The 26,735-nt window shown below is 37.1% G+C and overlaps 1 protein-coding gene across 1 annotated transcript in view; it reads left to right on the top strand.

Annotated features, from left to right (window-relative positions):
• slc9a5 (solute carrier family 9 member A5) overlaps positions 1-25,987 on the top strand; it is a 29,660-nt gene extending 3,673 nt beyond the window's left edge. Inside the window, exons 2-16 of the mRNA XM_051116148.1 lie at positions 3,802-4,104; positions 5,446-5,609; positions 10,985-11,063; positions 11,160-11,337; positions 12,581-12,801; positions 13,118-13,320; positions 14,988-15,077; positions 16,723-16,793; positions 16,915-17,041; positions 19,125-19,216; positions 19,950-20,076; positions 20,202-20,351; positions 22,955-23,027; positions 23,529-23,660; positions 23,753-25,987. Coding sequence (XP_050972105.1) covers positions 3,802-4,104; positions 5,446-5,609; positions 10,985-11,063; positions 11,160-11,337; positions 12,581-12,801; positions 13,118-13,320; positions 14,988-15,077; positions 16,723-16,793; positions 16,915-17,041; positions 19,125-19,216; positions 19,950-20,076; positions 20,202-20,351; positions 22,955-23,027; positions 23,529-23,660; positions 23,753-24,324 — 2,582 coding nt within the window. The 3' untranslated portion in view covers positions 24,325-25,987. The remainder of the gene's footprint in view (positions 1-3,801; positions 4,105-5,445; positions 5,610-10,984; positions 11,064-11,159; positions 11,338-12,580; positions 12,802-13,117; positions 13,321-14,987; positions 15,078-16,722; positions 16,794-16,914; positions 17,042-19,124; positions 19,217-19,949; positions 20,077-20,201; positions 20,352-22,954; positions 23,028-23,528; positions 23,661-23,752) is intronic.
• Positions 25,988-26,735: the final 748 nt, after the last annotated feature.

Genomic DNA, 26,735 nt, shown 5'->3' with positions numbered 1-26,735 from the left:
CCATGTGTGAAGTGTTTTTATATTATCCTTAAAAAAGGGACATATCATGAAAATCTGACTTTTTCCATGTTTAAGTGCTATAATTGGGTGCATCTACCAACCCGGAAAACATGAAAAATGAAAACCCGGTAACTTTGTTTTGGTAATTCTTTTTCTGCAAGCACGTGAAAAAACGAGGCTCTCAGATTTCGCTCCCTCCATAATAAGAAGGGGATCTTATTATAATATTACCGCCCCTTAATCTGCACGTTTCTGCCCACGCGTCATCATTTTGTTTTTGCAAGCGACAACTGTGTACCAATTCTAACACTATGACAAAAATTCATGCAAAGCATGCTAACTGTTCTGTCGTTGGCTGCACAGATAAACACAGAACACTATTTAGAGTCCCTGCCTCAGAGGAAGAGAGCAGTGGATTTATTAATTTATTTACTGTATATTACATATTATTAAATCTATTGTAAACATGCTATAAAAATGCTTAATATTGGCACAGATAATTGCCCGATCCCTAGTAATTTATACTTGTGGAGGCAAAGCCATTTTTTCATCAGCCATTACTCCAGTCTTCAGTGTCACATGATCTTTCAAAATCATTCTTATATGCTGGTTTGATGCTCAAGAACTATTTCTTATTATCAGTAATGAAGACAGTTTTGCTTCTTGATATTTTTGTGGAAACCGTGATTAAAGGAGCAGTCCACATCCAGAACAACAATTTACGAATAATTTACTCACCCCCTTGTCATCCAAGATGTTCATGTCTTTCTGTCTTCAGTAGTAAAGAAATTATGGTTTTTGAGGAAAGCATTTCAGGATTTTTTATCATATAATGGACTTCATTGGTGACCCGATTTTGAACTTCCAAAATGTAATTTAAATGCAGCTTCAAAGGGCTTAAAATGATCCCAGTCGAGGGTCTTATCTAGTGAAATGATCAGTCATTTTTAATGAAAGACAGAAAGACATCATCTTGGATGACAAGGGGTGGGTAAATTATTGTAAATTGTTGTTCTGGAAATGGACTTCTCCTTTAAGAACAGCATTTATTTGAAATAGAAATCTTTTGCAACATTGTTTTTGTTTACGTTACGCTTTTGAAACATTGTTAATATTAAAAAAAACCAACAAAAAACTTAACTTTATCCTCGGCTGTCTGCCCTTTAGATCAGCTTCAGACAAAAAACAAACAATGAAACCCATGTAGTGATGATTATGATCTGTCCTGTCATTTTCACACTCTCATTTATCAGAGTACTGCATTCACAACAAACATCCATACTCACAGTTGTTGAGGTTGAGTCATGGGTTTTATACAACAGCACCATCCCATTACACACACACACACTTTAATTTAATGATAGACCTGTTCTAGTGTTAATAAAGATAATCGTAGTGGGGCGGCACTCCACTCCATATTCTTAATTAGCTGTGCAAAAGTTCTCTTTCTGCCTGTCCCTGAAAATGAAGGGCGTCGGTTTAATTGGATTTAATATTCTTTCATTATGGCTGTTATTATATGTGGACTGATTATTAAAAGCTTATGACAAGTAATACTTTAAAAGCAGAAGATCTTGTGATAGAAATGATTCAGCAATAGCAAGCATCATATTCACGCATATGAAGGTCTTTTCTATTAAAATAGTAAGAGGTTGGAGTGGCACACAGGTGTAAGTATCTGTAGCACTCATTAAAACACATTTGTTTGTGTATTTTATGTCTATAGCTAGGCATATGTATCAGGATATTTTCAGTTTTTTTTTTTGTATTTGTGAGAGCACACATGCATGTGTTTGTGCAGATGTCTAGCATGCTTTTTTTTTGGTTGTACGTCAGTGTTTTTCTGTCCTCGTGTGAATGACTCATGGTGAGCGGTGATTGTTATGTTTCTTGGCAGAGGTGTGCACTGTGTTTTCCCTCCTCCACAAAATCATTGTGGAAACATTAATAATTAGCGCCATTAGAATCTCTCATTATGCTGTGATGTGTTGTGATTTTACACACTGGCATGAGGACTACTTGTTTAAATAGAGGTCAGTATGTGCCTTGCTCATTTTTCAATAAGCCTTATTAATCAACATCATTCAGTAAAATATCCTCAGTTCTTTATATTGCCAAACAATCTAATAAATTCCCTTTTGTACGTATGAACACTACTTGTGGTTTACGTGAAGTATAGGCCTACACCTCATGTTTCAGGGTCCTGATCCAGCCGACTCCTAATTCGTGATGATGAGGAAGAACCAGGAACCTGAGTTATTGCGGTGTGATTGTTCCCCTTCTGATAATCACTTGTATGGTCATTTGATATGTCTGACTTACGAATGGAAACTGGTCATACTGAATTTCCCAGTAGAAATATTGTGAAGAATTCTTGCAGCTGTTCCATGGAGTATAGTCATGCATTTTACTGGTAAAGTAAGTATGCAGTCACCTTGCTTGGGTTTTGGCCGTTTTTTCGTTTGTGTATATAATACTTATTTCTCAAAGCTGCAGTATGAGATTGATGTTTTGTGACAGCATACTGGCACACTTACTGTCCCTCTGTGACTCACTATTTGTCATTGTAAGGCATTGTCAATGGAGTGGTGTTGAGTAACAATTCATCTGAAACCATGGTATGGAATTACAGCAGCCGCAACTTATAAACTACTCTTTAAATGAGGCTTGTTGGCTGCTGTGGGCCATGAAGCTTTTAGCGTTTTGCATGCTGTTTGGTTTGTTTTATTCTTTTATGCATTTGGGTGTTACAATGTCTATAAAATTGGCATATGTGCATCTTGCTGGAATACACTCTTTGGTCCTATCAAGTGAAAGGGAACCCTGGGGATTAAGACTTGTATTGCTTAATATAATGTAAATGATGTCTCCTACTGAAAAATTTAGTAGAAAACCCACAAAAGACTTTCGTTATTTAAACAATCCACATCATTTTAGACATATTTTGTGGGGAGCCATTATTTCGATGATGTAAAATGGTTGCACTCTGTGAGCTCCTGGCGCTACCTATTTTTACCGCAACACATCTCCAGCTTGCAGGTGATGATGGATATAAGCGTAGGCTTAAACCAAATACTGTACAATTGACAAAACTCCTTCAGTGGCTGTGATGACATGACGAGCGCTGGCATGTTAACATCCTGTCAGGATGGCATCTAGCGTGCCTTGTTTCTGCCATTTGTAAGCTCTTTCAGTAGCTGTGCTCTACTAAAAGCCTCAAAGGCATCAGGACTGAAGTGGAGAGAACAAAGACGTTTTATTCATCCACAGGCATCTTCCCATTCTGTTTTCTCTTCTTATCGCCTGGAAAGCAGTGAATACTTACACCGCTTCTCTTGTTGCCCTTCGACTGAAAATTGTAACCAAAAGTCGCACAATGTGGCATCATATCAGTACTTTGATTTCCAAGTTGTGTTGCGGTAAAAATAGCAACAGGTAGCGCCAGAAGCCAGTAGTAAATAATGTAAATCACATCACATCCAATACAGTGAACAGATTTTAAACTGTTTAGAGTATTATGTTTCACATTGACCTTTGACCTTTAGTCATAATTCGGCCTTTTTTAGCCTATATGTATTTTTTTAAATCACATAAATTCAAAATGGCTGAAAAAGGTAGAGATGCACCAAGTATCTCTATAATATCTATTAGCATCTGTTATTAAAATACATAGAATGCATAATGTTTGGGAAGGATTGTTTAGTTTTTTTGAAAGAAAGGCAATGGCAACATATCTCTCACCTCAATCCATTTTAACTTTCTTTTCTCTGTTTTCTGTTTTATCCACTCTGCAATCTTCAGTATTCCACTTCTCTCAGCGTTTTACCACAGCGGTCCCAGAGAGCTGTATGCTGATTCTACTGGGTCTGGTTCTGGGTGCAGTGGTTCTTATTGCCAGCAAGAAGCAGCCGTATCAACTGGACCCAGGACTTTTTTTCCTCTTTCTCCTGCCCACTATAGTGGGTGATGCTGGGTATTTTATGCCAGCCCGACTCTTTTTCGACAACCTGGGTGCCATTTTGATGTACGCTGTGGTAGGCACATTGTGGAACGCCTTCTGCACTGGATTCTGTCTCTATGGAGTCAAGATGGCAGGGGCCATAGGTGAGTTTATATGGGGTGACAGTTCAAGCTAATGGAACCCAATATGACACTTCTTAAATGTGACTCTGGACCACAAAACCAGTCATAAGTAGCACGGGTATATTTGTAGCTATAGCCAATGATACACTGTATGGGTCAAAATGTGCGTTTTGATCAGCCTTAGTTAAGCCTTAGTTAAGATCATGTTCCGTGAAGATATTTTGTACATTTCCTACCATAAATAAATCAAAATGTAATTTTTTATTAATAATATGCATTGCTAAGAACTTCATTTGGACAACTTTAAAGGCGATTTTCTCAATATTTTGATTTTTTGATTTCAAATAGTTGTATTTTGGCCAAATATTATCCTATTTATTCATTTATGAAGCTTATGACTGGTTTTGCTTTAGCCATGTAGATTTCTTGTGGAACTTTTAATGTGCAATCATATAAAAATAATAAACCTTGAATCATTTTGTGATTCCAGACAAGAACTGTGTGTTCCTTAATAAAAACAAGCATTGCTGAGGGAACAAATTAAGAGGGCAATTTATGTTTTTTTTTTTTTTTTTTATACATTATGATTAAAAAATCTTAACTACGATTCTTAAACCCTTCTTGGAAGTTTATTGACTCCCCCTAGTGGACCCTGGCCCTGGTTGCAAACAACTGCTTTAATAAATATTGTAAGCTATTCAATAAGCTATTAGAGGCCTTTTGTTACTGTGATTTTTACTTCAATTGCTTATTTTGTTTATAAAATACTGATATATAATAAAAGATAGAAACGTTCAATAAAGGATTGAATTTGTTAATAATATCACCACCGATTTATTTAACAGTTATCTAGTTCAAAAGCCTAAATAAAGGATGATTCAGTACGTTTATTAGATTAGACTTGTTAATAATTCATTTGTCATCAGAGGTTATGTAGTGTGATTATATACAAATGTTTTTACAACTGCTTCAAATATAGCTCATCCAATCATGTTTCATATTGTAACTTATGCTAAATTTGGTTCAGTACAAGTCATCACTGCTTTACAACTGTTGTTTCAACTATCCCATATGACGTAGATGTGATTTAAGGATAGTTTAGCTTAGTAAGTAGCTATTCAGCTGTTACTTTTATCCAAGGCAGCATACAGTACTTTTCATGCAAGGACAGTCCCACTGAAGCATCATGGGTTAAAGTGTTTTGCTTAAGTGAGCTATGGTGAATTGCCACTTGCAATGTTTGAACCTACCATTACAGATCTTTAAGTACTACACCACTCCATTAGGGCTGTACTACGGTCAATTTGGTTGTAATTATTGATTGCAGCTTGTTTTTGTGTATGTGTGTGTGTGTGTTTGCAGATGAAAAAGTAAATGCAGGTTTGATGGATTTCTTGTTGTTTGGAGCTCTGATCTCAGCTGTGGATCCTGTAGCGGTGATTGCTGTGTTTGAAGAAGTCCATGTGAATGAGACACTCTTCATCATTGTCTTTGGCGAGTCACTGGTCAATGATGCTGTCACTGTGGTGAGTCATCTTCCCCAGTATGACTCTTGTTTGCTTCGATTCCTTACTTATAAACAAATTGATTTTTAATTTGTAAGCAAGGACAATGTGACTAACACACTACTAGCGGAGTGTAACGGTCAGAAATACACTACCATTCAAAAGATTTTTGTTATTAAAAACTCTCTTTTGCTGTCCAAAATCATCACTCCAGTCTTCAGTATCACATATTCCTTTAGATATTATTCTAATAGAGGCTTTGCACTTACATCACGATTTGGTCGGTTACCCAGATACGCAGCCGTATTGGAGATACTCAGATGTAAACAACAACATGCATTGCACGTTAAATGTGCTACTGAATATGTTGTTCTGCTAATTTATGCTGTACCATAGAAAAAACGTGCAGAAGCTGCTAAATCATATAGAGAAGGACTTAGTAAGCAGAAGAGGGTGCAGTATTTTGACAAACTGAAGTTAAAAGGTGGTAAAGGCACGTCCAAGCAATATTTAATAAGATAATAGCCTAATATTTCACCTACCTGACTGGAAACGATAAGAACAAACATGAATGTTGTCAAGATTCTTGCCCTGGAAATCCTGGTTCAGTTTGGCCAAACACAAATGCCTTTTGCTCCTCAGACAGTCTTCTCCTTGATTTGTTCTAATGTATTTTTAGTCTATAGTACTCCAAATGATTTTCCCGGTCCGACCGATTAGTATAGCCCAAAACATGACAATAATTGACCATTTTCAGTAGCAATAATCAGCAAACCATGCAAGTTTAGTTCGGTTCAGTGTCATTGTTTACATTCAGTACCGCCAATATGGCCGATTGATGGCGTGTCGTTAAAACACTCTATATGTTGATTTGCTGTTTCCTATTATTTTCAATGTTGAAAACAGTTGCACTGCTGTTTCAGTATGCTTTGAAGAATAGAAAGTTGAAATGCATCCTAGCAGAATAAAAGTAGAAAAAAAATCTGCAGTACCGTAGACATTCAATCTTGGCATAACTGACAACTCTAATTATTTTCTTGTGAGTTAAGTTTAGCTTAGGGATTTAAAAGGCTCAGACAGAGCTCAAGCGAGATGAGGAAAATCTCTCCATCTTTCTGTGTTCTCTCTGTTCAGTCGCATCTCTGTTGTTATGGTAACATTACACCAGAACCCTCTGCTGTAGTGCTGACATGATTATGTTATAAAACATAACCACAAGTCATTTACTTGCTCTGGAGAAGCAAATCGATAGTAAATGACTTAGGCTAAGACATTGCCACTGAATTATCCAAACCATTTCCCTCTTTTCTTTGTATTTTTTGAATATAATGACTCTGGGGACATACAGTACACTAGCTACTCATTAGAGATAAACTGATTTAGTTTTCGTTTTTTATGCTACGTATTGTCGTTGGGATTAAATATCAAGCTCTTGCTTGTGCGGTCTTGGGTTTGTGTTGACTGTATGCAAGTCTATCCATCCATTCCAAAAAGTCATTCAGAAGATTGTTCGTCTGCGTCTGCATGTTTATGCTTGAATTTACAGGTTACATTACTCTGTAAAGGTCTTGAATCATGTTTTCAGTTGCTCTGTTATAGGTCAGTTGTAGTTTTTATAAAAATGCATCTAACACAAAGGGCGAAACGAAGTTTATGTATTACCAGATTGGATTTTGTTTTTGTACTTTAAAGGGACAATATGTGTGATAATTTCTTTTTTTTTTTTTTTTTTAATTAAAATATCCAAAAAACACTAGAACAGTGTTATACACCAATCAGCCATTACATTATGACCACTAACAGGTGAAGTGTCTTCCATTGTATATGCAAAACAAAAAACAAAACAAAACAGACATTTCTCAAAATATCTTCTATATCCCACAGAAGAAGGAAAGCCTTGACAGCATTGTCTTTTTGGGGTGAACTATCCTTTTAAAGGCACAGTATGTAATTTTCACAGCTAGAGGGCGCATATACAAAAGAAACAAAGAAACAAAGGTAGTTTAATGATGCCATCAAAGTGTGGAATCATGGGAGTTGTCGTCTTCATCCACATAGCTAAAGCAATCTGACGGGACTCGGGCAGAAATCGTGTTCATGGATGAGCAGGTGAAGTGAATAACACAGATTATCTCTTCATCACGCCACCTATTAGTGGGTGGGATATATTTGGCAGCAAGTGAATGTTTTGTCTTTAAAGTTGATGTGATAGAAGCAGGAAAAATGGGCTAGCATAAGGATTTGAGTGAATTTGACAAGGGCCAAATTGTGATGGTTAGACAACTTGGTCAGAGCATCTCAAAAAACTATATGTTCCTATTGGGGATGTTCCTATATTGTTGACTTGTGTACTTACATTATTCCAAATGTTTCCAAGAATGTTTCAATCCAGAGAAATAAGCAGTTTTAGCTAGTGGCCCATCCCTTGTCATTATGTCACCTGTCAGTGACATAATATACCACCTATTTGCGGTTTCATTTTGTAGAAAACATGGAAACACCAAAAATGCTTTAATATTTTATGCATTTTATTAGTCAGGTGACAAACACACAGAGTAGCATTATAACAGAAATTTCAACGCACTCAAATGTATCTTGTGTGATAAAATAGCGCTGCTTTACCCCACATACGCATAACCAAAAGAGCGAAAGTAGTCGACTGTGGCATAAAAAAAGTTCCGCTGCCTTCGTATACTATTTGAACTGAACTGAGCTGGATGATGACATCACTGAATTTAATGATGAACTGCCTTTACCTGAAAATTAAGTGTTTACTTTTGCCCTTTTGCATTACCGATGCACTATTTCCTATTTAGTACTGTACAGCCACTTTGTCACAATTCTGTATTGTTAAAAGCGGTATATAAATAAAGGTGACTTGACTTGACTTGACTTGACTTGCTTTCGAACTGTGTCGCGCTCGTTTCTCATTAGCAATCGCTTTGGCAGCCTAGTTTCGCTTCCACAGCTTTTTAGCCCCACCCTGCTTCATACTACAGTGACGTTAATAAATCTTTATTACATTAGCTCATCCATGAACACGATTTCCGCCCGAGTCCCGTCGGATTTCTTTAGCTATGTGGATGAAGACAACAACTCCCACGATTCCACACTTTGATGGCATCAATAAACTGCCTTTGTTTCTTTGTTTGTTTTGAATATGCGCCCTCTAGCAGTGAAAATTACATACTGTGCCTTTAAAGGGCTAGTTCACCCCAAAAATGACAATGCTGTCAATGCTTTCCTTCTTCTGTGGGATATAGAAGATATTTTGAGAAATGTCTGTTTTGTTTTGTTTGCATATACAATGGAAGCCAGTTGGCACCATTTCTGTTTGTATTACCAACATTCTTCAGAATATCTTCTTCTTTTGTCTCTCGCAGAAGACAGAGAGTCTTACAAGTTTGGAACAACAAGAGGGTGAATAAATTACAGAATGTTCATTTTTGCTGAACTATCCCTTTAAATGACATTAAATAACAGCTTTTCTCAGCCATAATAATTATCTTTTGTTCTCTTCATGTCACTGCTCTTTGAGCTGGCTCGTTACGACATTTCTGTTGTAAGTCTCCTTTTTAGAAGATTAGTTGTAAAGTTACCACACTCACATTCTAAGGATTTTACCCTCTTTAGCAGGTTCTCACCAGGCTTCAGTATAGAAGTGGCAGCAGGTTATAATGTAATTGTGTGTGTTTTACTGGAAGGTCACTTGTAGCACTTAAGGACAGGCTATTCAGAATACATACCTTTTGAATACATAACAATATATGTGGTCATGTATCTGATGCTTTCTCAATCTAAGCATCTAAACACAAGTGGAAACCACTCAAACCAGCATGCACTTATCGAGGCTGTTACCGAAAATCCAGCTTTGACTTTGCAATCATACTAATCTGCTGTTGATTAAACACTTGTTGTTATTGATAGGCACTAAATAATAGTCTGAAAAAAAGTCTTGTTTACAAATGACATGGGGAATTGCTCATGGTGAACAGGAGCAGCCTCTTCTTATTATACTCATTATCAAAGCTACAGGATGACAAATTGTTCATTTAGGGATGAGGAGGAGTGAACAGACTTGAGTGAAATGCAGGGCTCGGTCTCTTGTGCAACTCGTCTAATGGCCATATCCTAAGACGTGTTTATTATTCAAAGCAATCATGAGAGATTTGAGATGGACGGAGCTCTTCACAAAATTGCACATCTTCAGTCTGGCTGCTGAGCTGCATATTAACTCACCTGATATGCGCAATAGGAAATCTTATATTGCTATTAGGGGAAACAAAATCAGATGCACTTTCTAAATTAGCTTTGAATGTTACTTTGAACTAACTTTGACTACATGTATACAGAAACACTTTAGTTTAGGGACCAGTTTTGACTTTGAACTAGTTGCTTATTACTAGGATATTGTCTGTGTATTAGTACCTATGAAGCCTTATTCTGCTATATTAATGCCATATTTTAGATTCATTAAGCCAACCCCATACCTAAACTTAACAACTACCTTACTAACTATTAATAAGCAGTGAATTAGGAGTTTATTGAGGCAAACCTGTAAGACCTTCATTCATCTTCAGAACACAAATTAGGATATTTTTGATGAAATCCAATGCGTATTGGTACTCTCGTGAATGCGCGTTGCAAGAAATTGTTAAATAAAGTCATTATTTTTGGTTTCCTTGCACACAAAAAGTATTCTTGTAGCTTTATAACATTACGGTTGAATCACTGATGTCACATGGACTATTTAACAATTTCCCTACTATCTTTCTGGGCCTTGAACATGGTAGTTGCATTGCTGTCTATGCAGGATCGGAAAGCTCTCAGCTTTCATCAAAAATATTTTTAATTTGTGTTTTGAAGATGAACGAAGATCTTACGGGTTTGGAATGACATAAGGGCGAGTAATTAATGACAGAATTTTCATTTTTCTGTGATCTATCTCTTTAAAACGAAGAGATAAAATTACTTTTAACTTTCTATCCCTCAAAGAATCTTGAAATAGAAAGTATCACAGTTTCCACAGAAATATTAAGCAACACTGTTTTCCACATGGATAATAATAAGAAATATTTCTTGTACAGCAAATTAGCATATTAGGATGCTGAAAATTCACAATTAAATTTTAAAGTATATTCAAATAGAAAATAATTATTTTAAGTTGTAATAATATTTAACAGAATTACTGTTTTACTGTATTTTGATCGAATACACATAACCCTGAAGAGCGTAAGAGTTAAAAAAAAAAAAAAATCTTAATGACCCCAAATTTTGGAATGTTGTTATTATTTAAATATATAGTGTTTTTGTGTTTTAATGTTTCATTATGTTTTTTATTTTTATCTTTTAGATTTTTAAATTGACATGGGATACATTTGTAATTCTGTCAACAGGTCTTATATAAGGTGTACATATCCTTTGTGGAAGTGGGACCAGGAAATGTTCACACTGCAGACTATTTTAAAGGAATTGGTGAGTACAAAATATATCAGCTGTTTCTTTCACACCCTGTTGTTGAGTGAGTTCATTTTTTTCCCTCATTCTTTGTCTTATATGCATTTATTTCAGCATCCTTCCTCATTGTCAGTATTGGAGGGACTTTGGTTGGTCTCTTCTTTGCCGTTATCCTGGCTTTTGTCACTCGTTTTACAAAGAAAGTGCGCATCATAGAGCCACTATTCGTCTTCCTGTTGGTTTACCTGGCCTACCTGACGGCAGAACTCTTCTCTCTATCTGCCATTCTATCGTGAGTATTGCTACTGCTAGCATACCCATCTAAATAATTAGAGTGTTTTGAAAACGAGTCTTTACATAGTTGTAAACTGCATCTTAATAAACATTGTAACCAAGGAATTTGTTTAAAAGTCAAATAATATGCAAAACATAAAACTTGTGAGCATAGGGGATAGAAGATATCATTATCTTAATATAAAAAAAAAATAGAAGTCAGTGGAAGGTCCCCACCATGATAGAAAAATAACTGTCTGTGGAGCTCTGTGATAAACACTGTAGTGGCTGACATTTAAAACGATGAGACGTTAAATGATGGTATTAATGCAGAGAGAGCGAATGATTCATGTCTAAGAGTACTACAGCAAAAAAGAGAGAAAAATATATGAGCATACTAGAGAAAGGAAAATGAAAACATCAGGGTCAGGGATAAATGATACACTGAATGAAAACTGGTGAGTGTGTTTGTTTATGTGCGCTGTATGTGCAGGAAAACATCATGTTGTTTATGAATATATCCACGGGCAAGTTTCAGATTGTTTTCATACCATTTGTGCTGATCTGTAAATTTCAGTAGTTTCTTTGGCGGTCGTAAATCACATAATGAGATTATGAGCAGAGGGATTAGATTATTAACCCATTTTAGTTTTGCTCAGCACAGAATTAGAACAGATTTTAAGATGCAGAGTCATGCGCGAATACAACATGCCTGAAGGACAGGAATCAGTAGTACAAGATATGAAGTAATGATTTTTCTCACATGTACTTTAAAGTAAAGGCCTGTCTGATTTTATAAGTATATAATAATGTAATGCTTAGAGCGCCCCCTGATGGTTGTGTTATATTAGAATTGAATTAAAAAAGTAGGTTTTAAAGATAACAGAAAAAGGTAATGTAAAACTGGATGATATAAATATGATCTCATCAGCATAATTCTGCACTTTTCATTGTTTCGGGTCTGTTCTGTGAGTAATGCAGAGTGACTCATATAACACATCACTATGAGCAAAGCGTAATTCCTGTCTCAGGCCGTAATTGATGTATATGGAATGTAAATATGATGATATCTCATATCTCTGTCTAAATATAGACTTTGATCCAAAGGTACAAAGGTCTGAAACAATTTATATGAACATTAACAACCTCTCTGTTAAACTCTAAACTTTTTCTTTGAATAAAGATATTTAAAGATTAAACATCTATTCTGTCATCATTATATAATATCTGTGCCTCTTGATGGCATTGTTGATTCATAACAGGATGACTTTCTGTGGCATTGGCTGTAACAAGTATGTGGAGGCCAATATATCCCAGAAGTCTCGGACCACCGTGAAGTACACCATGAAAACCCTGGCCAGCATTGCCGAGACGATCATCTTCATCTTTTTGGGTATCTCAGCTGTGGACAAGTCCAAATGGGCCTGGGACACCGGCCTTGTCGTCAGCACACTCATATTTATCTTAGTCTTCAGGGCCATCGGTGAGAGAGAGTTTATTCTATTTTGTTCTGTTAAAAAAACATGGTAGTCACATTGTATTGTTAGTACATTTTGTTTACTAAAGTCCTAAAAAAAATAACTGTTAATTGAAACTCCTCACTCATCATAAATTTTGCTACATTGTTTATTTTCCTAAACCATGAAAGCTGAAAACATACTACATTCATCTGATTTTCATTTAACGTCTTTAGTCATTTGTAATGGATTGAGAGGCCTGAATTAATCTTCCACTAAACATTTACAATGGCCTCAGCTCTAACAGTTAGCATGTGTATTTGCTCAATATGTCATTTGCAGGTGTTGTAGGGCAGACTTGGTTCCTGAACTGGTTCAGACTGGTTCCCCTGGACAAGATTGATCAAGTGGTGATGTCATACGGCGGTCTCCGAGGTGCTGTGGCCTTTGCTCTGGTGGTACTTTTAGATAAAGAACAGGTGAAGGCTAAAGACTACTTTGTGGCAACAACCATCATTGTGGTTTTCTTCACAGTCATGTTTCAGGTAACTCTTTTAGATTTTTATTTTTTCTGTATTCCTGCCTTCTCTCTCCTCTCACCTTGACGGAATCATTATGTGTTGATAAAAATGTTTTTTTCTTTTTCATCTTTCCTCAGGCTCTGATTATTATTATTACTTGTGCATGTGTGTGTGGGGGTAGCGTGTAGGTAATTGCCTTGCAGGGATGACATTTCCCCACTGCTGTGTCAAATTGCTGTTATTTCCAAAACTGCTCTGACACAGAGATGCTAATTATGATGAATGGAGTGATTTTGAAGGTGCTGCCTATGTGTAAATGTGTGTGTGAAGTGCTCATCTAGCCAGTGCCAGGCTTTTTACCTTATTCCAATCTCAACCATTATTTAAGACTGTGTCTGTGCGTGTGTTGTCATATCGGTGTGTCCAACGTGCCACAGTATATCTGACTGCTCAAAACATTAGGATATACTGCCAAGCTTTGGTTAGGAACTCATCTGTCAACAGATCCCACAAATATGCAAGATGGTTAGACAAGTATGCCTTTTTTGGCATTGCTTTAAACATTTTTTAAAACATTAAATACATATGCATAATACATATATCCACCTTTTTCCTGAGTAACCGATAAGCGGTGCCATGATGGATTCTAACTTCCGTTTAGGTGCTTTCGTGTTCCGGTCTCCATAGAAATCCATGTTAAAACGGGGTAAAAAAAAAAGAGATCGACCGACCGGAAACTTATTCCATATAATTAAACATAAAAATGTGCACAGGTTTATCGTTTATTATCACCACCTATACATGTAATGTCCACATATTCAAGAAATTTAACTGGCTGTAGCACTTTGTCGTAAAGAAATAGCCAAATATTAAAGATTAAGTGGACATTCACATAATTAAATGATTTTTGGTCAATATTAAACAAGGATTATAACGCGAAGTAAAGTGTAAAAACAATCGTCAGGCTCTTGGCGCCCTAGGCGTATTGTACATTAGCGCTAGTTTATAATGCATTATGTATTTTAACAGTTTTGTTTAATATAACCATGTAATCACTTACTTTTGATACTTTATTTGAATGAATTTTCAAACTGTTATTTGAACTATTATTGCTTCATTGCTATTATATATGTATTTTAAGTCATTTTAAAGGCTATTGTTCGCTTAGGTCTATTTTTATTACCTCAAACAAAGTAATTATAATTATCTGATTACTCGATTGTCAGAATAATCAACAGATTACTCGAGTACCAAAATTATCATTAGTGACAGCCCTAATTGGATCATTTACTAAAATGTGGTTAAAAAAACAGTAATTCATTCAGTGTTAATTGCTCAGATATACATAAAGTTGATTATGCTTGTGCTTCATCTTAAACCTCTTTCATTGGTGGAGCAAAAACACACAAAATATCTAGCAATATAAAATAGAAGTTAATCAGGATTAACTTCTTGTTTATTGAAGTGTTGCATAAAAGCAGTATTACACGTGATCACGCTGTTGGTCTAAATTCGTTCGTAGGCCACAGGCCTGCTAATTTTCAAAAAACTGCATTTTTGCCTTTTGATACTGATTAATTTAAAAGACCAAAAAGACTGCTACTAGAAGTATGAACTGTGATATTTAGTTGAAAGGTTTGGAGTCTTCCTTCTCTCTGAGTTGCTGACATTTTCCTAATCTTTCCTCCCAGGGTTTAACCATCAAGCCTTTAGTGAAATGGTTGAAAGTGCCTCGCAGCACAAACAGAAAACCCACCATTAACGAAGAGATCCACGAGCGCGTGAGTCGATATCACTTCCAATACTCTCCTGTCTCTTTTCTGTGTCTGTTTCTCATCACCTGTCTCCCTCTGTCTCTGCCTGACTGCCTGTGGTGAAATGTGTGAGTGATGACGTTGACCTTGCTGTCTGTGCAGCGCTTGCGATCTGATGACTGAAACAGCAGCATTGCGACAGACAGACTGACGTTAGATTCCAATGAATTAATCATCAGAGCTCTTTTTTGCCTTTCCACAAATAGATGTGCACACATAGGCAGAGGTCACACGGCCCCTTGCCATTTACCTCATCCTTTTTCTGAAGGCCTTACACACCCTGCTGCTGCATGCGCTCTCTGGGACTCAAGGCTACCTGCTGAGCACTCTAAAACCTGCGCTAAAGATAGACTGTAGTGTAGCTGAGCTGACTAGAAAAAAAAATAAAAGAGGATAGAAAAGATTGTGCCAGAGAAACAAGCATCTTTAGAATTTTGTGTTTGATTTTTTTTTAAAGGGGTCATCGGATGCCCATTCTCCACAAGTTGATATGATTCTTTAGGGTCTTAATGAAAAGTTTACAATATACTTTGGTTAAAAATTCTCAATGGTTGTGTAAAACAACACCCTTTTTACCATGTTAAAATGAACTCTGTAAAAACCAACCCATTCTGATGGATTGTTCCTTTAAATGCAAATGAGCTCTGCTCAGCCCATTCGTGGATCACAAATGATTTGCGCGAACATAGATGCATTTATGTAGATTGGGAGGCGCATTCCCTTCACAAACAAACATAATCCACCGCATCTTCAGCGGCTCAGATGTCGGGAGTAAATGACGACCACTATGTTCATTATTACATCCAGAAACACAACACCTCAAGGGCTCAATCGGAGATATTCTTGAACTTACATCCCTGCTCTAGCATCGAAACGGAGGTCGGCTGTTACAGCTGATTTAGGGCCGGTGTGAGGTAAGACGCTCATGTCAATCAACTATCGTGGGAGTGGCTTATCATTATAGGGTAGATGTGTACATACACTGCCAATACACATTAATGTTCAAACAACGTGTAAAAGTGAACTTTTTCATCCGATGACCCCTTTAAACACATTTTAACACAGTTTTTTAACAAGCTGTTAACAAGCTATTGTTAAAAACCCAAAAATGAAAACAAATTATACAGTTAACAATTAAATGCATATTTCGTGTCAGTAGAAAGACGCCAGAAAACATAAAACAAAACATGCAAAAGAGCACTGGTGAAAAAGGACAGGGTTAAATAAGGGTAATAAAATTACCTGTTTTGTACAGCTAAAAATAGCTGGAAGCCAAACCCTTAACATTTACAAATGGCCGCAACCGCTTTTACGGAAAAAATAAGGTGGATAAAAAATCTGTTAGAATAAAAAAGTTGTAGAATTTTTCCCAAGGCTCTATAAATATCCTATATACATTTTATTTTTCTGTATGTGAATTTTTACCCTGTTTGTCATATACTTCATCTCCTTTTATTATTTTTTGTATTTATATTCCCTATTTTTGCTGTCAAAATAGCCTTGAATGCTGAGATGAAATAAACAACCTAATTAATAAATTAATTAAATGCAGAGATGAAGATGATTCAAATAAAATAGCCATACAAAAGCACTGAACTTTTCTGTCTTTCAGGCCTTTGACCACATTCTGACAGCTGTGGAGGACATTGCCGGCTTGAATGGCTACCATCATTGGAGGGACAAGTGAGTGACACTTAGACTGCATCTAGATGAGAAACACATCTTTTCTCATGAGGAGAAATTCTCAGTGAAAATATAAATGCTAAAATAAATTAAGAATCATTGTTTTTTCTTTATCCTTTAGGTGGGAGCAATTTGACAAGAACTATTTGAGCAAGTTGCTGTTGCGAAAGTCTGTATATCATAAGAGTGAACTGTGGGAGGCCTATCAAAAAATCAACATCAGAGATGCCATCAGTGTCATTGATCAGGTAAAAGTCTTAATGTTACTGTTTATTAGGTAGACAGTTTCATTTTTAAGTTTGCGTTTTCAAGTATTGCTTGTGCTATCATTAAAGGGGATATTGGATGCCCATTTTCTACAAGTTGGTATGATTCTTTAGAGTCTTCATAAAATTTCTGTAAGATACATTGGTTAAAATTCCTCACTAGTCATGTAAAACAACTCCATTTTTACCCTGTTAAAAACAGCTCTGTTCACAATGACTTGTTTCGGTGCATGTCTCTTTAAATGATAATGAGCTACTGCTCACCCCGCCCCTCTTCTCCATTTTTTGTCTATTCGATGGCACGTTACCATCAACTACCAACTACAAAACACCTGCATTGCTCATGTTGCTACAGCTGTTCGAGTGCTGAGAAAATGGCGGACAGTGTACAGCTGGCTGAGGGTGGAAAATATGCTAATACGTGACAGTCTGTCAGCGGTCATGGGCGGGGCCTGAACATTATGACATCATACTGTCATCTGTAAAATCAAAACGCCTTGATAATTAAGGCTGTTTAGGTTTTTGGGGGATTAAAAAAAGAAGTGAACTGATTGAAATGCAAACACCATATAAAAGTGAATTTTGCATCTCCTTTAAAAAAAGTAGAATGGTACTATCACATTTTTGTACGTGGTGCCAAGGTAGTGCTGAGACACTGCTGTCCTGAAACTGCTGTCATGTATGGTGCTGCATTTCTGCATTTGGACATAAAGTATCTCATCATAGCCCTTTTTTGTAAGGTAGAGATCTTCAATCCTGCTCCTGGGGGTTGAAGACCTCTGTTGTAAGAGGTTCCATGCTGGATTATTGTTGTACTGAAATTGTTGACCACTAGATGGTGCCCACACTCAGAAAATCAGTACTAGGTAAAAACCTCACTGCTGTGCAATACAATAAAACTGCTATAAAACCACTTCTATTTTCATCTGCTTTCACTCTGTGAAAGTGTTTCTTCATGCAGATTCATTCACACTTATGGGTTATAGCCAATATTTTCAATACATTTTTATTTCTAACTTTACGAATGAACATTAACTATTGTAGTTATGTTAGTTAATGTTTTTAATAAAAGTTATACTAGAGTTTTATATGCTGGGGGGTCTCTGAGTTGGAGTCTGCTTGGAGGTCCTTGGGCCTTAAAAGGCTGAAAGCCCCAGGATTATAGCATTGACCAGAGGAAGCACAGATTTTTTTTCTCAGGCTCAAGAGAGTCGTTTGAGAAGAGCAGAGGATAATTCCTCTCTTTGTTAGTTACCCTGACGCCACTGTGTCTCTGCCAATACTGGTCCTTTGTAGGCATCTGATACCTGTCAGCTGCAACATCAAACCTATCGACAAAAATGCTCAGAGATGGCATCACAGAGAGAGAGAGTGAAAGAGAATGAGGAAAGAGAATATTTTAATAAGAATGCATGAAAATGTATTGTTACACATTTCCCACTCGATTTTTTACTTAGCCTTTCAAGTCATTTCTCTCCTCTTAACATCTCTGTTGAGCAGAAAGAAACAATGTACTTGATCAGAAAAGTATTAGAACACCTGGAACGTTAGTCATGCGTGACTTTTGTCCTCCAGCGAGATCATTTCCTGTACCCTTGAGTTTCATAGAGCTTGGCTTCCTGAGAGGAGTTATCAAGCTAATATTAGCACAAGATTGAGAGATAGAAAGCCTATGTTCTTTTTCGGACCACCCAGTGAAAGAGGCACAGAATTACTGTTTTAATTTTGGCAGGGTAAAAACTAAATGTATCAACCAAAAGTTTTTCTTTTACTTTTTTTTCTGTACACTAGTCACATTTCTTCATGTCTTTCCAACAGGTTTTTACATGCTTACTGTAAATATATTTTCTGTGAACTGTGAGGTCATCATATGTAAGAATGCAGAACAGACTGTGTTTAAACTATAATGCTTATCCTTATCGAGATACTGAACTGGAACTACTTAATAGCTAGGCAGTTATGGAACATTAATCAATAGCTTAATAATCTATGTTTCAGCCAGTCAGAATCAAGCACAGAGTTTAGTGTTTGATTCTAGGGAATTTCTCTGTTTTTTTCTCTAAAGGGTGGGAATGTGTTGACCTCTGCTAGACTCTCTCTACCGTCCATGGCCAGTAGAACCTCTTTTCCTGAGGTCACAAATGTTACCAACTACCTGTGAGTATGAATAAAAAATGAATAAGTTTGTGTTTGAGGACACTGGATAAAAAATGATTCTTAATTACTATTTTTATTTTGTCGTCCAGTAAAAACATTTCATTGTCCCTAAAAGAAGATAAATATACACCACTGAATACACAGTGCCATTCCAAGTTTTTATGTCAGCAAGATTTCGAAAAAAATATTTTTGAAAGAAGTCTCTTATGCTCACCAAGGCAGCATTTATGTAATTTTAGAAAAGCTTCTTTCTATATTTTTAAAATGTATTCCTGTGATGAATTTTCAGCAGTCATAACTCCAGTCTTCAGTGTCACATGATCCTTCAGAAATCATTCTATTATGCTGATTTCGGTGCTCAAGAAAAAATTATTTTATTATTAAATCTATTTTTCAGGAACAATACTTTTTACTGGTTTTTTTTATGAATATAAAAAAAAAACCATTTATTTATAATGTAGATCGAAACCTTCTGTAACATTAATAACATAATCTTTTGTGACATTGTGACAATGTATTTACCATCAGTTTTAATCAATTTAATTTATCCTTGATGGAAATACTGACCCTAAATACTGACTTTTTTAACTAAAGTCAAATTTTTTTGAAAGTATGTTAGTTTATGCAGGGGCAAAGTGAGATATTTTGTGCATATCTGTGGTGTAAGTATACATGTGTTTACATGCATGTTGGTACCTGTAACTATCTGTGTTTTTTGTGTGTGATCTGTCAGGAGGGAAAATGGCAGTGGGGTGTGTCTAGACCTCCAGGTGATTGACACAGTGCCAGGAGCCAAGATAGAAGAAGAGCTAGAGACACATCATGTACTTGCTGGAAACCTCTACAAACCCAGGAGACGGGTACAGATCCCGCCACACACTTACACACAATCACTCTCTCACTGTGAAGCGCTCGGAAGCATTATATTGCATCACTTTGTATGATGTGTTTGCTTCTGTTGACCTCTTCTTCTCTGCTTCTGCAGTACCAGTCCCACTACAGTCGGCACTTCATGACAGTGGGTGAAAAAGAGAGACAGGACAGGGAGGTGTTTCAGAGGAATATGCGCAACCGTCTGGAGTCCTTTAAATCCACTCGCTACAAGCGTCACAAGAAGGACCGCAGTCAGAAAAAGGCAAGGGCTCATATTTGCAGCAAAACACCCTTACAGTGCTATGCAAAAGTATTCATACCCCTTTGTTTTTTTTGTTTTTTTTTTCACGTTTTATGTTGCAGCCTTATGTTAAACTGCTTTAAACGACGTTTTTCAACATCAATCTACACTCCATATACCATAATGACAAAGCACAAAACAGGTTTGTAACAACTTTGCAAATTTATTAGAAATAAAAAACTGAAATGATTCCATTGCATAAGTATTCATACCCTTTTCTGGGACACTTGAAATTGAGCTCAGGAGCACTCATATTGCTTGTAGATGTTACTACACTTCGAGTGATCTTAAACTGTGGCAAATTCATTTGAATGAGTTTGATTTGGAAAGACACACACCTCTCAGAAAAGGTCTAACAGCTGAAAATGCATATCAGAGCAAAACAAGCCCTGAGGTCAAAAGAACTGCATGTAGAGCTTAGAAACAGGCTTGCATCAAGGCACAGAACTGGGGAAGAGTTCAGAAAAAAAATGCTGCTGCATTGAAGGTTTACATAAGCATGCAGCCTCCATTATCCATAGAGCTTCCTAGAACTGGCCTCCTGGCCAAACGGAGCAATTGATGGAGAAGGAGCTTGGTTATACTGGTGACCAAGAAGCTGATGGTCACTCTAGTTGAGCTCCATGATCATATATGCAGATGGGAGAAACATCACTGCAACACTCCACCAATCTTGTCTTTATGGTGGTGTGGCCAAACTCAATCCTCCTTAGTGAAGGCACATGAAAACCCACTTGGAATTTGCAAAAAAGCACCTAAAGGACCCTCAGACTGTGAGAAACAAGATTTTCTGGTCTGATGAACCTCAGTTCCAAGCATCATGTTTGAAGGAAATCAAGCAGTGCTCATTACCTGCAGAGTACCATCCCAAACGTAAAGTGTGCTGGTAGCACCCTCATGCTGTGGGGCTGTTTTTCAACGGCAGGGACTGAGGGACTCATCAGAGTAGAAGAAAAGCTCAATGCACCAAAATATTGAGATAGCCTTAATGAAAACCCAGTCCAGAACATTCAGAACCCCAGACTGTGAGACAATGACCCTAATCACACAGCAAGAGTGGCTTATAGAGAACTCTGTGAATATCCTTAAGTGGCCCAGCCAGATTCTTGGCTTGAATACAATTAAATATTTCTAGAGAAACCTGAAAACATCTGCCAACCCCCATCCCAGCTGACAAGAACTTAAGAGGTGATGAGGTGAGAAGAAGAATGACAGATAACTTCCAAATGCAGATGTGCAAAGCTTGTCACATCATACCCAAAAAAACTTGAGACTGTACAGGTGCTTCAACTAAGTACTGAATTAAGGGAATGAATACTTATGCAGTGTACTTATTTCAGTGTATTATTTTTTAATAAATTTGCAAAGTTGTCACAAATCTGTTTTTTGCTTTGTCATTATAGTGTATGGAGTGTAGATTGATGTGGGGAAAAAAGTAATTTAAAGCAGTTTAACATAAGGCTGCAACATAAAACGTGAAAAAATAAAGCGTTATGAATACTTTCGCAAGGCACTGTATTTTGAGTTAGCTGGACCTGAGGGAGGCCAAGGTAGGCTAAAACAGACAAATACGTGTGTGTGTGTGTAAGGTCAGCTTCCCCAAAGGCAATGTAGAGACATGGTTAATTTTTGTAGTTGCTGGTATGTATCATGAGTGATGGCTTGCTAATGTGTGTGTGTCTTTAAAGTGCATGATGAAAGTAAGAGGGAATGTTACAAGAATTCTGCACCATTTCTAAAGTAGAACTGTCCAACAGTGACACCAGCAAGTAAACAACGGGAGTCCGCATCTCTCTAGCCTCCCATGAGCCCATTGAGTTTTAACAGACTCCCTAAAGTCTGCGGTGAGTTTGGTGGGGGGTAACTGAGAATGAAAGGGGGAAATGGGTCACATGAGGGGAAGCAATGCTTTCACTGCGATATGATTGGATATGACTGGTTATGATCGGCTATGATTGGTTCATAAAGTAAGTCCCACCTCTTGTGCTCCTGCGCATTCGTGAATCAGTGAATTAACAATATAATGGTGGTGATGGAAAGAGTAATAAAAAAGTAAACAACTCATACACTTGTATATCACCACTTTGTCAAAATCAAACTTCAAATGAAAACATGATTTGTGGGGGTTTTTTTGGTGAGCAATCAGCTTGTTGAAATTAGTTGCTACATCCTATATCTCTGCATCTGTGACCAGTGTTTCAGAGCTCTGATCATCTGAAAATATGTTTATAATGAAAAAGAACAGCTGAACATCAGTTTACAAATAAAATATATTGTTTAAATTGTTACTGCCTTGAGTTATTGTTTTGGAATAAATGTAAAATGCTTAAAAACACTAAACTGATGAGATTTACACTTGGTTTTAATAAGCAAATAGCATATTAATTACATTGTTAATGTAAAAATACAATATAGATTTTTATTCTAGTAGTTTAAGTAATGTTTATTTAACCAAGAAAATGTAACTGGTATATGAATTTGCATTTAATAAAATAAAATAAAAAAAAAACATAAGAGGTGAGAACACTGCACGCCACTGATATATACTTTGCATTATTTTACAGCGGAAGGGGTCAGATGCTAAAGAGCAAGATACCAGTGACAAACCCAGAAGAAATGTCAGCTGGCAGGACAAAGGTTGGTTGTCAAATGAACTGTTAATTAAGCTATGTTCTACTACTTAATAGGAAAGTTCACCCAAAAATTAAAATTCTGTCATTAATTACTCACCCTCATTTCGTTCCAAACCCATAAGACCTTGATTCATCTTCAGAACACAAATTAGGATATGTTTGATGAAATCCGAGAGCTTTCTGACCCTCCATAGACAGTACGGTACTACCACGGTCAAGGCACAGAAACGTAGCTTCATAAAATTACGGTTGAACGACTGATCTCAAATGGACTATTTTTCCTTACTATGTTTCTATACCTTGACTGTGGTAGTACCATTACTGTCTATGCAGGGTCAGAAAGCTCTCAGATTTCATCACAAATATCTTAATTTGTGTTCTGAAGATGAACAAAAGTCGAGTTTGGAACAACATGAGGATGAGTAATTAATAAATGAATTTTCATTTTTGCATGAAATCGCTTTAAAGTTCCCAGTGGTTAACATGTTTTTGCATGTGTCTTCAGACCCAGTTGTGGTTCCAGTGGCGCCTGAGGAGGATAAACATGATCCTTCTGAACCAGATAAAGATGATGACGTAGGCATCACTTTTGTGGCTCGCAAAGCCCCAGAAACACCAAAGGAGAGACCAAAATCAGGTAAGATTTAAACACAATTTTAGAAAATATGAAAACTTATTATTTCCTATCTTCATCACTTCTGTATCTTGTGTTTCGTCCGGTTATTTCAGTACCAGCTGCACTGGATGTTTGCCAGAGCCCAGTCGCAGCTCCTCCATCGCCAACATGTGGAGAGAAAAACCTCCCGTGGAAAAGTGGCGTGGGTTCCCTGCCTCCCTGCGTGTCCGTGGAGGCAACTAAAATTATCCCTATAGACCTGCAGCAAGCTTGGAACCAGAGCATCTCCTCTCTTGAGAGTCTGGCTTCTCCTCCAGCACCTCCGGAGCCTCAGCACCCACGTGTTAGCGCCCTCTCGAGGCTGGGAGGACCCCTGCGGACCCCTGCGAAGGGAAAAAGTAGTGGTGGTGTCAATGCAGGATCAGGAAGTAATACAAGTTCCCCAAGTTCAGGGCAGTTCAAGTTCCCTACAGGGAAGGAGGAAGAGGAGGAAAGCACCCTCTCTCAGCAGCAGCAGGAAATGCAGCCGCTGATGTCGTCTTTGAGGCCGCCACCACCACCTCCTCCACCACCTGCCGCTCAATCCGCCACAAAAAGGAGGAATCCGTGTGTTTATCTTAGAAGTCTGGTGACAGTGCCACCTTCTGGTGCAGAGCCACAAAGCAGGAAGCCGACCCAACTGTAAAATCACTTTCCTGTTTTATCTTTTTAGGACCCTCAATCAGTATACTGCAGACATTTACTTCCTCAGGCCAGACTTTGTTTTTTAGAAAGTCAGTAAATTCCTTTCTAAGAGACTATTCATTTGTTTTTCTTTTTTAGAGCTAATAGTTACATGGGTTTCGAAATGGTTGGTAGAGTTTGCTGAGCGTCCATTCCTTTGTATACAGGGCAGTTCTCAGTAAAGTGTTCTGCCCTGTGTTATGTACCTCTGCATATGTGATTGTCAAAATGTACAACTATTGAACATATATAAGGCTAAACCACATTCCAAGGGCCTCCTGTGTGCATCTTCAAACTGTTTTCATTAAACTGTCCTCCCTGACTCATTCACTCACATGAAAGGAAAGAAAATCACTTAACTTCAGAGCTTTAATCTTCAAATCTGTCCATCAAGAATGAGTGGTACTAAAGGTCTTCCCTTTTCAGACTGGGATGACAAAGTAACACATTGCAGAAAGCACATGAGGTTATGGCCACACGTCTTCAATCACAGCCATTATCTCTAAAATATGCATAACAAATCAACTCCCACAGCATTGGGTGACAAATAATCCATGATGGTAGTCATCAGGAGCATTTATGCTGTGTACAGGATATATAAGCTTCTATGCAGCACATTACCTGTTCTCTGTTATTGTGTTTTGGCAAAAAAGCAAGGCGTGTTAATTTATTTTGTATTTATGTGTCATCTTCATGCCTTCACGCTTTTGCTTTCTGAACAAAAGGGTTTTGTGAATCTGCGTTTGAATCGACAAAGCTATACATAGCTGTTTTAATAACCAAAGTGTATAATGTTAATGTTCATTACTCAATTTTTGTCTATCGTTACTTAATTTTATGACACTATATTTATAATCATGAATAATCAGAATTTTATGTGCTTAATCAGTAGTAGGGGCCTGGAAAACTGTCGCTGTGTACATTTTGTGCCTATAATACTCTAGGCCTGATGTGATGCAAAATGTCTAAAGATATAATTTAAAGAGACAATGCACAGACTCATCTATATAATCTAATGCACTTATTTTAATGAGGTTTAGCTTGATTAACCATATGCAGGCACAATGACTTTGAGATTTTGTTTCTAAAATTGCTTTTAATTTGTCTGACAATGACAAAGAGATGTCGTATATCTTATGTTGACTCTTAGTCTGTTGCTCTTTACCACGTCTTCATACCATACAGTGGAACAGAATTTAGGTTTTGCACTTTATACTGAAAGCCATTTAGTCCGATTGTACCTATGGTGTTGTTTAAGCTGCTGACCCATTGTTTCGTATTGCTGTGTGGTTCTGTGTATGTATTTACGTTTGTTGTGCCTTGAGAGGGAAGATGTTAAGAAAGAGGCCTTGTTGATCTTTATTGTGCCTGTAAACAGTATGGAGTGGTTCAGTCAGTGCTATGTTGTCTTACTTGAACTTGTCGTGTTAGCAGAAATGTTGCCCCAGTCATTTGACCCCTTTCAAACTGAATTGGAATTAAATTATCCACCCATTAAAATCTTTTTTCTCCCTTATGTGTTTATTTTTGTAGACATCTGTATTAGGAATCTGTGTGCCAAATATTGACTTTGAATAGCTTCCTGGAATAAAGTTAACATAAGAGAGGACAGCGCTTTTGAATGACGCCAGTGTTTGTCTCATCATTTCATGTAAATTTATCTTTCTAATGTTCAGACAAAAAGATAACATTTATATATTCCAGTCTGTGTCATATTTAGCTGGTCTCAGCTGGTTTTTCATCCGTTTTAGGTAGGTCCTCAGGAGGCCCAGTGAAGGGAACCTTTTGGTGAATAATGAAGTTATAGACCCCCTTCAACCCAGGAGTCCCTGTGGTTTAGGCAGGGCTTCCCTAGACTGCCCTCAAAAGACTACAGCGCATTTATGTGCTAATGTGCCATTTTCCCTTCCTCAAGCCCTGAAACAGATCTCAGCCAGCGATGAAGTCACTGCCGAGAGAACAAAAGTTAGATTTGAATGTGGAGACTTTAAACCGATTCCACCAAGTGATTTTCCCACCTGACTAAATATCAGGGTTTTCTGTTGTTGCACCTCTGAAGTAATCTTGAGATTTCTCTGGTAATGTTCATAAATAACTGTTTGTATGGGCACTTTAGGCCTTGTTGAGGTTTAGAAACTACGAATTTATTTGGTCTACTAACGTCCAGTGGTAGATATAGGAGAATTCTGTCATTTTTGTTTGTTTCTTTCCTTCCTTAATTGTCATTTTGCTGAACCAACAAATGTCATTTCCAAGATTATGTATTGAGTTTGATAACATTCTTCAGTGAAAGTGGCATTGGTGAAAATCAGTGACATTGTAAAAATGTTTGAAATTAAATATCCAGTTTCCCTGTGTTGTTAGGGCTAAATT

This window comes from Labeo rohita, chromosome 7 (assembly GCF_022985175.1).
Source record: "Labeo rohita strain BAU-BD-2019 chromosome 7, IGBB_LRoh.1.0, whole genome shotgun sequence".
Taxonomy (NCBI): Eukaryota; Metazoa; Chordata; class Actinopteri; order Cypriniformes; family Cyprinidae; genus Labeo; species Labeo rohita.
The sequence above is the reverse complement of the archived record's forward strand: the minus strand, read 5'-3'. Positions and strand labels throughout refer to the sequence as shown.